General features: G+C 38.8%; 1 protein-coding gene across 1 annotated transcript in view; it reads right to left on the bottom strand.

The window, feature by feature from the left end:
• The window catches only part of LOC128357488 (kelch domain-containing protein 8B-like), a 155,049-nt gene that overhangs the window by 53,665 nt on the left and 87,947 nt on the right, over positions 1-13,437 (bottom strand). The window contains exon 2 of the mRNA XM_053317844.1: positions 5,967-6,131. Coding sequence (XP_053173819.1) covers positions 5,967-6,131 — 165 coding nt within the window. The remainder of the gene's footprint in view (positions 1-5,966; positions 6,132-13,437) is intronic.

Raw genomic sequence — 13,437 nt, 5'->3', positions numbered from 1 at the left:
ATGAGAAAGGTATTGATCCTCTCATCTAAATCTCTGCAAGAGAGGGGATAAGGATATTTTCCCTCCTAATTCACCAGCAACAAAGTTGACAATAAGCTGAATTAATTCAATTTTTAAGTGCAGAGCAAAGGTGCCAAATCTAACCACTCTTTCTCATATAGGAATATAATGACTCATGATGATGTGTAGACAAATTAAAAGTGGTCTGTTAGCATTACAATAAATAAAGTTCTGACAATTCTTTGTTGTTGCACAATTTGTTGTACAAACTGCAGCATGCAGTTGTGTAAAAGGCCTGAGACATTTGTTAGCAGTATGGTTTTATGGTAATGTTGGTCTTTTGGCTGGATTGACATGAATCCTACTGATTTTTCCTACAAAGCCGTATTCCAGAAGTTTTGACATCCCTTTGAACGATCTCCAGCACTGTGTCTCAAATCACACACTTCTGTTAGTACACGTTTACATTGTGTTCAATATTTACCTGCGCAGTGTGCACATTTCGACAGGTTAGTGTTGTCTCAAATCAAACACGGCCACTGCACACATACCAGAATTGAGCTAGTTATTGAGCTAGTTAGCGAGCTAGCGTTAGCATTTGCGTAACAAAATCATTACAGACTGCTAAATTAACTCAAGAAACCTACTGATGGCTTATATGAGACAACAGTATAGTGGTGCTAAGTGCAAAAAAAAACAACATAACATTTTTGTATAATAAATATATAAATAATATAGGCAATGTTCACCATCGTTAAAAAATTCTCAGCTGCCATTTCCTGTTTGAAAAATGGTTCCTCTTCTTATGCTACGTAGCCAAGATGGCGACCGTTGTGGGTGAAAAGTGTCCATAGTTCCACACTCAACTTTTTGACTGTTCTGAGTGCACCATCCACGTATTTACAGTGCACTGCATTTTTCCATACTTAAATGAACTTACGCACTCAAAACATGAAGTGTAAGTACAGAAGTACATGATTTGAGACATAGCATAGGTCTCCTTGATAGCATACACAATTTTGTACGTCCTTCATCGTTCCCAGGTGACAAACACTGCGACATTTCCTCTTGCGCCATCAAGGTCAAATGTTTAATCTGTCCAGTAGGTTTATGACTGTCAGCCTCAGCTATACTTTGTGTATTGTGCTTATTAATAAAGGTTAGTATGCCAACATGCTAAACTAAGATGGTGGACATGGCAAACATTCTAACTACTTGACATTAGTATGTTAGCATTGTCGCCATTGAGCTGGAAGCATGAAAGCAGCACTGTGTCTGTACAGCCTCACAGAGCTGCTAGCGTAGCTGTAGAGCTATCTTCAATTGTAAATGATGTAACACAACAGAACACCATAACATACCATGCAGCATTTGAAACTTCTCAAGAGGATAAAACTACTTGGCCTTTCTCCTACTTTACACAAGTCAACTGTAACAAATGTTATCTATTGTCAGCGTATTTTTCACTCGTTTAATGTATCGCTGTTTGTTGGATACTTGTGCACTTTTTTGCCTCGAGTTCTCCCTGTTTTGGCTCAAAGTTATTCAAAGCTATAGCAGTCCTCAGTTGGATGACTCCCAAAATGCTCAATAAAAGCAAGCAGGCTCATTCAGTGTACTTCTTAAAAGGATTTAATGCTCCTTGTTAAAGTAATAGAGCTGCTGTTTCCACTGTATAGAGATTGTCTTTGCAGATGAAGGCGCGAGATGCTAAACATTAATGACCGCTACCCTCCAACCCTGAGGCCACAGCGCTCTGATTCACCTGCTGTTAAATGATGCATTGCTGCGGTAGTAAGAGGGGCTGCAGGGGGAATGCGATTTGTTCATTGTGATTGTGACTTCTTATCTGTCTTTGCAGCTGAGGAAAGGTATTGTAACTTTAATGCACATTCCCTCATTCGAGACCACAAGCCAAGATGCTCACACAATAAAGCGAGTACTGCGTGCGTTTGTGTGTGTGTGTGCTGAAGTGCTTTGTTTATATGCATATCTGCATGTTTCAGCGAAGAATTTTTGATCATCCTTTACTTGCTGACAGCCTCCTTTCTGATGCACTCGTGTTGTGCTTACCAACCCTGACACTGCCACACACACACACACACACACACACACACACACACACACACACACACACACACACACACACACACACACACACAAGAATTTGAAAGCAGAACGAAGCCTGATGAGTTATACGTCACATGGCAGTAAGTCTGTTGTTGTGTTGTTGACTGGGAACACACAGAATTTAAATCAAAGGGGCGTCAGATACCCAGTGATCCAAACATCACCACCCCCCCCCCCTCCCCTCCTACCCCCCAGGGTGGAGCAGCAGCTGAAGAAGCAGCATGAATTTGCAAGCTAGGGTAAACTTTTTTTTTTTTTTTTAAATACAGCAAGTGAGCATGACATGAGTGAGAGATAGGGACAGATAAAGAGAAAGAGGAGGAGGAGGAGAGAGAGGGGGAGTCAGGAGGAGAGATAATGGCCTGCATTTCCAGTTAGAAAACAAACAGGATGAAGATCACATTATTATTCAGTTTGCACATCACTCACAACTCTGTGTGTAATGTGATAAGATGTGATTAAGCTTCTGTGTTTGTGTGTGTGTGTGTTGTGTCCACGCTGGTGCAGCAGCCATTCCTCTCTGTCCAATGCATTTTGCTAGGCATCATTAGCTCCAGCCTAAACAAAATGAATTGGTTTGGTAGTCTGCAGAGAAGTTATGGATGTTTATATTTGGGGGGCAAACTTTTCACTTCACTGCACCATTTTTTAACTCATTTTTTATTTTTGTCCTCTACACCGCAGTTCCTCAAATTATTTTGCCATCAGGAAAAAGTCCATCTGACACTGCTTTTCAACTCAGTTCACAAACAATGCACACATATTTCTTTGCAGCACGGCGCTCTAAAACCTCAAGAGGTCAACCTTACCAAGGCGAGGTATACATGAAAGGATCTCCTCTGCTGCTGAGCGCTGTCAGGAGCAAGGCTGAAGCCATGTAGTGCACTGAACTACAATTACGACAGATACTGTTTTATTCTCTTTGTAGTGTGACAGTCCGTGAGATTTTCATTTCACGGTTGGAAGTGGCCAGAAAAACAACACTAGAGTCTGACAGGTGAGATGTGTGATTTGACAGGTATGATTATGAATCAAAAGTGTGAGCTCAGAGTCTTTTATAAACAGAGAACTTTTAGTAACTGCATCCAAACAAGTCGGGGAAGGTTTGAATCATGTCGTTATGGAGTTGATAGTTGGGTCATATGGAGAATATAGAAATGATGATTTTGGTCAAATTAAAAAATGTGTATTATGTATATTATGGCAGGTCATTCAAGAAACTGTGAGAAAATTGAATTGAAAAGTTAAGAATGTGGAATGAAAAAAAACCTGAATATTTAATGAAACTCTGAATGTATTAGCTGAAAGTGGGGTAGAGTATATGGGATTAAAGTATGAATATATGGAATAAAATTTGAATATATTAAATAAAAGTTTGAATATATGGAATTATGTGTGATATAGGCTTAGAGTTTGAACATAGGGACTAAACGTATGATTAATATATGGACTAAAGGTCTGAATATATGGTATGAATATACTGTAGTTCTAAAAGTATGAAAAAGTGGAATAAAAGTTTGAATATATTCACTGAAAGTTTGAGTATCAGGAATAAAAGTATGATCAATTAATGTAATAAAAAGTATATGGACTAAAGTTTTGGATATATGGAATAAAATTATGAATACAGTTCTAAAAGTATGAAAATGTGGGATAAAAGTCTGAATATCTCAATTAAATGTATATGGAATAAGCTGAGATATGTAATAAAAGTTCGAGTTTATGAAATACAAGTTTGAATATGTGGTCTACAAGTTAGAATATACTAAAAGTTTGAATACATGGAATATATAACTTTATAATTTTAACACTCAATGACTGACTTATTTACACTATTAGCACTGTTGCTACCTACATATAGCGTGTGATAGACTAATATTACACTTCTGAAACAATAAAAATGCCACTTTGAGCCAATGTGTTTCATTCATTATCCAGATGTCCACTCAGTTAAAGTACTTTAACTGCACTAAAGTAGACTACATGAGTAAATGTATGTAAGTTCTACCACTGTTGATTTTCTTATGTTTTCAGTGTCTCTATATGTAAACTGTGTTGTCTGTGTGTTTGTTTTGTGTGCCCGCTCACGTTACACTGCATTGAGCTCCCTCTGCCTTTTGCACACAAGCAAAGACTCAATCCGTCCCTCTGGTGAAGCGTGTGAGAAAAAACATTGATATGGAAATGACCACAGCTCCTGTTCTCAGGAGGTTATAGCTACTTTGTGCTGATTGTGTCCTTGCTTGTAGCATGCAGTGCAATGAATTCATCTCAAAATGCTTCCACGGTGAGACGTACCGAGCCTTGCGTGATTCCAATTTTATCTCTCAGCATGTGTGGATGACCAATAACCGCCACCCAAAGAGACATGATGAGAAAAAAAAAATTCCAAGCTTTTAACTTCTCAGACCTGAGAGACACATTTTCATCCTTCCATTAGTCATCTTATCACAGCTATAAAAGTGTCAGGCAAATTAAGTCATAGAGCTAAAAGGTTGACGGTGAACAAAAACGGTCAGACTCTACCACCTAAATCCAAGACTTTTATGGAGAAGCAGTAACCTCATAGTATCTATCCCTTCATCCACACTCTGTGCAGCGGAGTACAAGTTCAAAATGATCCCACAACACCAAAGCCTCCAGGACTGAGGTACTTCAGATATGCTGTGCATCATCACCCATCTGTGTCCTTGAGAAAATGACTGAATACATCCATCCTTATACACTGCTGAGTCTCTGGATGAAAGTGCTAACAGAATCCCTAAAAGCCAACACTCAGGCGATATTACGGAGACTGAGAAGAAGAGACATAGTACAGTAGTGGGAGAGAGAAGTGGTTCCCAGAATGGCCGCTGTTGCACCCTTCCGTTTTCTAACTATAGGCTACATTTTCAACAACAGTTCACCATATAAAAAAATTAGCTACATTTTTACACTACATTTTCACACACAAGTTATGATTACATAACTTGAGACAACAGTTTGTGTTCATAGTTTTTCTGGTGTACAGCAGTCATAAATAGCTACAGTCAAAACAAGCTACAACAAAAAAAGGTGTTACATCTTAGCTAAACCTGAGCTAAATGACACTGTTAGCTATGGCGCTCTATCAGGACCGAGGATGCTAGTTTCCCCACTCTAAAATGCCTCATTTGTAGGGAAAAACTACCAAATACAATACAAGCAACCAAAGTAATTACAAAAATAATAGAATCAACGCACAATGTCATATGTTTCTCTATTTGTCTTTGAACAAGAGGTAGGCTATGCTAGTAGCCAATAGCTCTGCCAGGCTGTACTGGCACAGCTAAACACGGCCGTCAGCATATGCTAACATGCTCCTAATGATAATACTAACTTGCTAGCTGGTAAAATGTGAGTGTTAGCATGCTAACAGTTGCTAATTAGCACCAAAAAAAGAACAGCTGAGGCTAATGGGAATGTTGTTAGTAAGCTCATTTGCCAAAATAAAATGCTAACGTTGAATCTCTATGTTTCAGTGCATTTAATATGTAGCGTATTATATTATACATCTCAGCAATACGTATCATATCAGCATGACGTAGTTCAGATGACATTTATCAACCGACTTTCTTATTGAATGGGAAAGTTGGAGATGTGTCAAAGCAGCAGAGAGTAATGTTTGAGACCACCTTGAGAGCACTGCACACTTCCTGTTTCAACCGACAAAAGTGGGTTTTTAATGAAATGTCAGGTCATTTGAAACTGTTCTCTCTGTTCTCTGGTGTTCTTATGGAGATATCGGGACATATACAGCCAGTTTTAATTTTTTATATCAAATATATATGAGTATATATTTGAAGGTTTTTTCCTACCCATCATGTAGATTTTGTTTCCTTTTACGAAGGCCGTGGCTCCGTACCGCGGCGTGGGTATGGAGGTCAACAGCTGCCATTGATCTTTCTCCGCCTCATAAACCCTGACCAGGGCCTGTGGTGTGGTGTCAGCTCCCATACCCCCCAGTGCATAAACCTTCCCATCTGCAGAGAGACAAAAAAAACCTCTTAAACAGCATATCATCATTATTCTCTCTTCAAATAGTAACATGGACAACAGACATTTGCTCTCAAGCTTGTAGTCATCAGTGTAGGTGAATAAGAGGTGAATTGAGGTAAAAAAAAGAGAAAGTGTTGCATCATGGTAATTTATAATATTTCTGCCAGAGTCTGACAAACTTCCAGATGACTCCCACATCCACTCTTTTTATTTTTTTTAAAGAAAGGACACATGTAAACATCCCCAACTACTGCAGTGTCATTAGAATATAGGCTACTGAGCAGGAAGGAATAGGGAGAGAAAAAAGTGTTGAGCAAGCAAACACGATGATCCTGCTCAAATACCGCAGGGTGAGAAAAAAAAGGGGGAGAGGGAGATGAAAGTGAAGGAAAGAGGGAGGGAAGAAAATAAGAGAGGAGAGGAGAGCGAGTAGCAGTGTTGCAGATTAACAGCCCATTAGCACTCTGGAAGTTGTGACAACTTAAATCTGAAGAGAGGGGGAGAGAGAGAGAGAAAGAGGGAGAGAGAGCAAGACATGGAGGGAGAGGAGTCACCCAGACAGATGGCACATACACAGAGCTGTGGCATCAATTGTGAAGAATAAAGCAATAATAAATCTGTCACTCGGAATGCAGCTCAACACAAGTGCGATCGCCGCGCAGTTCGGCAGTCGTGACTAAGTAAATCCCATTTTACTGTTGTACATTAAATAAACGGCGCATCGAGGACACTTCAAAGCAGAACGCACGTCGCAATGCATGCACGTGGAGAGGAGGGAAAATGACATGCAGTGTATCTCCTCTTTTCCTATAACGTTTTCTTCCTCTCCAGATCACCAGAGAGCTCAGTGAGCAGCGCAAACCTCTCGCACTGTAATTGCAAAGGGCCGCACTTACCAAAAAACTTGTATCTGCTGTAATGAGCAATGTGGATGGTGCTGTAATGAGCTTTCTATAAATAGTCACTATTAAATTGTAAATCCCATTCTGTTTAGCCTGATATGTTTTTTAAGCAGTGTGGCATCAGAGTCACTTTAAAATTGTTTTATTGGTTTATGCATGAGTCCCATTCAAATCTGAATAATAAAGACTAACAGTGTGTCTATACAGCAGGTGTAGTGTCAGCAGCAGTATTATGGAAGAGCTCAGAGCTTAATACACAATTACTTTAGTTACATGTGTAAAACCAAAGTGTGAAAATATGCTTCAGGTCTCTTTTAGAGATTATCTGATCCATCAGACATATAAAGAAAATCTGTTTTTATTGATTTATTTAATTATTTAAATAATAGAGACAACAACTGACATGGCCCACACACACAGTACAACAACAACAACTACTGTACTACTACTACTGATACTACTATTATTACTACTGATACTACTGCTATTACTACTACTACTGATACTACTATTATTACTACTACTACTATTGCTAGTACTATTGCTACTACTACTGATACTACTATTACTACTACTGATACTACTACTACTATACTACTATTACCTTTACTAATACTACTACCACCACCACCATTACTACTACTACTACTACTACTACTACCACCACCACCGTTACTACTACTACTATTACTACTATTATTACTACTAATACTACTATTACTATGATAATATATTGGACATGATAGTGCCCATTGTTTAATCTCTCATAATCACTTGGTTTCCCTATTTACAATTATCTTGTCAAACTTTCTTTCTTCTTCCCATCAAAAACACATTTCTAGCCAACATTTCTAGCCATGTTTGTATGAACTATAGCCTTATAGAGGTCACATACAGTATGTTCTTGTATGTATTTACTGCTGAGACATTTCACTATCAATGGCAAATCACAACCTGCTGGTGGCCCAAAAGGAAAAGTCAGAGGATCACCAAATTCATTAGGATTCACCCTCTGGCCACCATGAATATTTGGATCTGAATTCATGGTAATCATTTAAGCAGTTGCTGTGGTATTTCAGTCTGGAACAAAGCAGTGGAACTACCAACCAACCGATATTGCCATCCATAAAGCCAACCTGTTACACTGTAAAACCCCTTTATACATTCAATTTAGTCATATATATGGAGGGATTTTGTAACTTATTAGTATCATGCGCTTCATTAAAAGGAGGAAAGCTATAATAAGAAAGGTATCATTCTAATTTTATAGGTGTCATTTTAAATGTCAGTGGATGTTCGCAGATATAAAATGTAATTACCGCTCTGTGAAAGCGGCCTTACAGCAGAACATATAGAGCTGGACAAATGAAGGATTACATGAAAATAATGAAGTTAATAACATAGGGAATGGGAGGCTCTCGTGTGTGTGTGTGTGTGTGTGTGTGTGTGTGTGTGTGTGTGTGTGTGTGTGTGTGTGTGTGTGTGTGTGTGTGTGTGTGTGTGTGTGTGTGTGTGTGTGTGCAGGTGTATTTTGAATGGACCCGAGTTAATTTAAGTTGGTTTTCAACTATCTGTCAAATTATTTTCATCATTTTACACTTCACAGCCTAAAATGATGGACAATTCTGAACAATGAGAAATGATTTAAAAATGTTCAATGATGATCCTTCAAGTAAATCCCTTCTTTATCAAACAGGGGGAAAAGGTGGCCAGAATCCTAATGGATGGTAATACATGCATCAGCTGAAGCACTGACACTAGGGTAACAAACTCTGTGTGTGTGTGTGTGTGTGTGTGTGTGTGTGTGTGTGTGTGTGTGTGTGTGTGTGTGTGTGTGTGTGTGTGTGTGTGTGTGTGTGTGTGTGTGTAAATCAATTCAAAATGGCACAAAGGCAATAAACGTTAAAACATCTGTTGGACTTAACTACTTTAACACTTCCAAAAGCTTTGGCACAGCAGCAGTATGACAATCTTTTCCCTGTACGATGAAATAAGAACTTGTTTTCACTGAGAGTAAATATGGAATAAATTAAATAAGTAAAGTTTTTTTTATATAAATCATTTACATGCCCAGAGGAGAATTTGGATATTTCAGCTTTTATCACACATTAAATCAAGAGTGCGCCCTGTTCCAAGACTTTTATCATACATTTGACAACTATATTGAAGGAAAAGATAGAGTATGTAACTCAGTAGCACTGTGCATCATTTTTACTCACATAGTTCATAGTCTGAGTATAAAAAGACGACGTTTAAACCAGCACGACTCAATTTTTTCCAGCTCAGTTTCCACCTACTGCATGTTGCCAACGCTAATTGTTCCTAAAGTCTGTTACAACTAATAGATTGTACCCATTTCACAAATGAGTGCAGCTTACTGTACAAAGTATCAATATATCTGTCACACCCACAGTGTATCCCAGTACTTTCCCTTGTGTTTCTGTGGGTTTTCCTTTTCCCCTCTTTCTCCTGTATTTGTGTTTGTGTGGTGTTCCCTCTCTCTCACTGTCACGGCTCCTGGGTCCCTTCATCACCCCCCTCATCCTCCCTCAACCTGCTATCAGTCAGCTCATCTCCTCTCCCGTATATCCACCCCTATCTTTGCCACATCGTTGTCTCTCTGCCGCTGTGGTGTTTCACGTCTCCAGCCTCTTAATCTGTGTTTATTCCAACAACTACTCCTTACGGTTTGTTTAAGCCTGTGATCAATACGTTTGTTTCTTTTTGCCTCAGGATCATCTCCCTCCTGCCAAGCCAGCCAGCTCCCAAACCACAACTACAGTACCTCTTTTGGCCACGCTGCTGCTTGTCATTCCTCACCATCCTCACTCCATCCCCTTACTCTGTTCACCTGGAATAAACCTTCTAAACTTCATCAGCTTTCTAGTCTGCGTGCAGCGCTTGAGTCTGCCAACATAAAGGCATCATTATCTATAGAAACCACTACGGAGTCCATTTAGAATGACTCTGCTTGAGTAAGTAAGACGTTTCTGATGTAGTTTCCATCCAATGATCAAGAACAGCGGGTGATAGAAATCAATGTGCTGCAACTTTAAAAAACACCATCATCTATAAATTCACTATATATTTATTGAATGTCTATGGGGATATGGAAATAAGTTTCATAATTTCAATGTTATTTCCTCTCTCAAAACCTTCCTTAAATGAACAGTGTCCTCTTACTGTCCAGCTGCCAAGTAAGAGACGAGGTTGATGATAAAATATTGATCTGAGTAGCTCTGTATTTTACTAGCAGCAGCGAGTCATTTGGGGATTGTTTTTTTGGACCTGGTTGGGGTTTTTATGGCTTTATGCACTTTATTACTTCCTGTGAATCATTGCCTAAATATTACATAAGCAAGCTTGTGACTGCAGGGTTGTCGGTTCAATCCCCGGGACGGGGCAGTATAAAATGGGTGAGGGGAGTGAAGAAGCAGCACTTGTCCCTTCTTCATTAACCACCACTGAGCTGCCCTTGAGCAAGGCTGTTAACCCCACCTGCACCTGCTCCAGTTGGGCTGCAGATCAGACTGTGGTTGTACTGGGGCAGCTTCCAGGTGTGAATGTGTGGAACTATGTGAATGTCATCAGAGTGTTCCTGGAAAAGAGAGCATCACTTCTCATTGAAATCTTCCCTGAATAAATAAAGGTTTAAACAACTGTTTTTTTTCATTTAAAGTTAATATTCTCCTTAAAGACGTGGCAGTGATTAGCATAAACCCGCCCCTGCTGCTGTAGAGGTATAAATACATTCAGCGCACACTACTACTACTACAGTGTACTGTTCGCCAGTTAGCTGAGTTAGCCGCCGAGCTAGCAGCTGAGTTAGCAGCAAAAGGCTCTCAGACGTTGCGTCCATGTTTCGGGTAGAGATGGTGACTTTGATTGACAGGTGACACTTAGTAGGGGGTGGTGTTTCAGCGAACTCGGTGGCCACGCCCACAGCATTTGGGGGCAGAGAAAGAGGCTGATTTTTACACAACTTATACACAAGCCTAATTTCATATTTATTTTTTTATTTTTTTTTATTTTTCAACTATTACTGTAAGGCCTTAAAGCACAGTGGTATTTTTAATTCATTTAGATGTAAAGATGTGAAATTATGTATCATAAAGTGACCAGACACTAAACTACATTAATAATGCTGCAATTTACATAACATATCGACTTTTTTGTTATCAGACTATGTAATTTCCTATAATGATAAAGGGTAGTAGAAATACTGATAGTATGAGCTAATGATGAATCCATAAATCCACCAACATGGACTGTTGTTGACCTGCAGTATCTCATTCTGTGTGTGTGTGTGTGTGTGTGTGCGTGTGTGCGTGTGTGCGTGTGTGTGTGTGTGTGTGTGCGTGTGTGCGTGTGTGCGTGTGTGCGTGTGTGCGTGTGTGCGTGTGTGTGTGTGTGTGTGTGTGTGTGTGTGTGTGTGTGTGTGTGTGTGTGAGTGTGAGAGTGCTTGCCTGGCTTGGGTCTCATCATGTACAATCTCCTCTAATTAAGGAAAACGTACTCTATTCTTTGCCCGTCACCCCTGGAGACTCCATGGCAACCACACCACAGCGTAACCTACACACTGTTATTATGGGCTGGCTGTTTGGTAGGCTGCTGTTCGGTGAACAAAATCGTCACGGTGACCGCTCAAAGCCCGACCCGACCACTGACTCACTCCCTGGAGCCGAGTGATAAAGAAACAAGTTCTCCAGATAAAATGTGGAAGAAAATGATCAAAACCAGTGACGCATCAGACTGAAAATGTGGCAGAAACAGCAGATATTAAAGTTAAAATAGATCTATGTGACTTATTACATGTAAATGATGCTTGTATACTGCATGTTTTTGTCCTTTTTCTTTCATATCTCTGATACAGAAACTGAATCTGCAGCTTTGATTCCTCTTCCACACTTCTTTGATCATTCCGTGTGTCTGTGTGTGTGTGTGTGTGTGTGTGTGTGTGTGTGTGTGTGTGTGTGTGTGTGTGTGTGTGTGTGTGTGTGTGTGTGTGTGTGTGTGTGTGTGTGTGTGTGTGGTTAATATCCCACTGCCAGTCCCTCCATCATCCCTTTCTCTGCTACTTTCATTTTATTTTTGCCATTTTCCATCCCCCTTTTTTCTCCCATTTGGTTTAATTGACTGCTTCATCCGTCCTTTCTTGACCCTCTCTCACATTTTATCCTTTTATCCTTCCCTCTCATCTTTTATTTTTCATCAGTCTTTAACCATTAACACCCCCACCCACCCTCCCTCATGCTTAATGCAGCATCAGCCCTGATATTTGATGCTCTGCTACAGTAAAAGCAGACAAAGCAAAAAATGACAGAAAACTGGAAATGTTATATATATATTATAAAATGTTAAATATTAAATGTTGTTTTACACTTTTGGAGCAAGATATCAATCAGTCATCACAGTGTTATTAAATATAATGATTTGATGATTACTAAAAATGTATTTACTGTGCTGAGAGATAGAAAAACAGAGAGAAGTAGGAGGAGAAGACAAAAATAAAATGATAAAGCAGTAACACTATTTTACCCCTTATATTTGATAATTATAAGCAGTATGAATAATTCATAAATGGCTCATAACACACTATAATGCAGTTATAATCAGATATATGGACATGTATCATATTTGTAATCAATTATATATTTTGTATTTTTATGGTGTATAAACAGTTAATGATTAATTGAAATATAACATATAAAATAAGAGTATGATATTCAATAAAACTTCTTCTTCAATCTCCATGACAACAGAGAAAAGTCCATCCACTGAAAGAAACCTAATCAGTGAGCCGTGAATGTGAAAAATGTTCAGTCAAGAATCAATCTTTATACTTAACATCTTCATACATTTTTAAAACTGTCAGATTTGTTCATGTGTTATCATGTAACACTAAATATGATTTCTGCTTCGTTTTATTGTGTTAATGAATCATTTCATATTTGTTTACACATGAATGCTTTGAGATCTTTGGGGATTTAATTCCTGTTCTCAACTCAAGAGTTAAAAAGTAAAGAGAAAAAAAGTCTTTTAAAATGTCTTGAAGTCTGCTGTAATATTACTGCATGTGGGGGCGTTGCTTCCAATGTAATTACTATACTTTTTGATAATGACAATTAAATGTTAAACCGTCTCCTGATTTATTGTTAAATGACAAGTATTTACAGGAGAGTTACAGATGATCACTGCATAAATAGGAGGGGGGGGGGGGGGGGTTACAGTAAAGTTAACTTAAATAAAATAAAAACTATGAAAATTAACCACAAAATATATATAAGTTGTTTGGGGGTTTTTGCATTAAAAATATCTTAAATGTTTCAGCAGCACATGGAGGGGCATCAAACCATGGTTATAATTCAATAATTAACTAATGATTCAT

The sequence above is a fragment of the Scomber japonicus genome, chromosome 4 (assembly GCF_027409825.1).
Source record: "Scomber japonicus isolate fScoJap1 chromosome 4, fScoJap1.pri, whole genome shotgun sequence".
NCBI lineage: Eukaryota > Metazoa > Chordata > Actinopteri > Scombriformes > Scombridae > Scomber > Scomber japonicus.
Note: the sequence above shows the minus strand (reverse complement) of the source record. Positions and strands in the feature narration are given on the sequence as shown.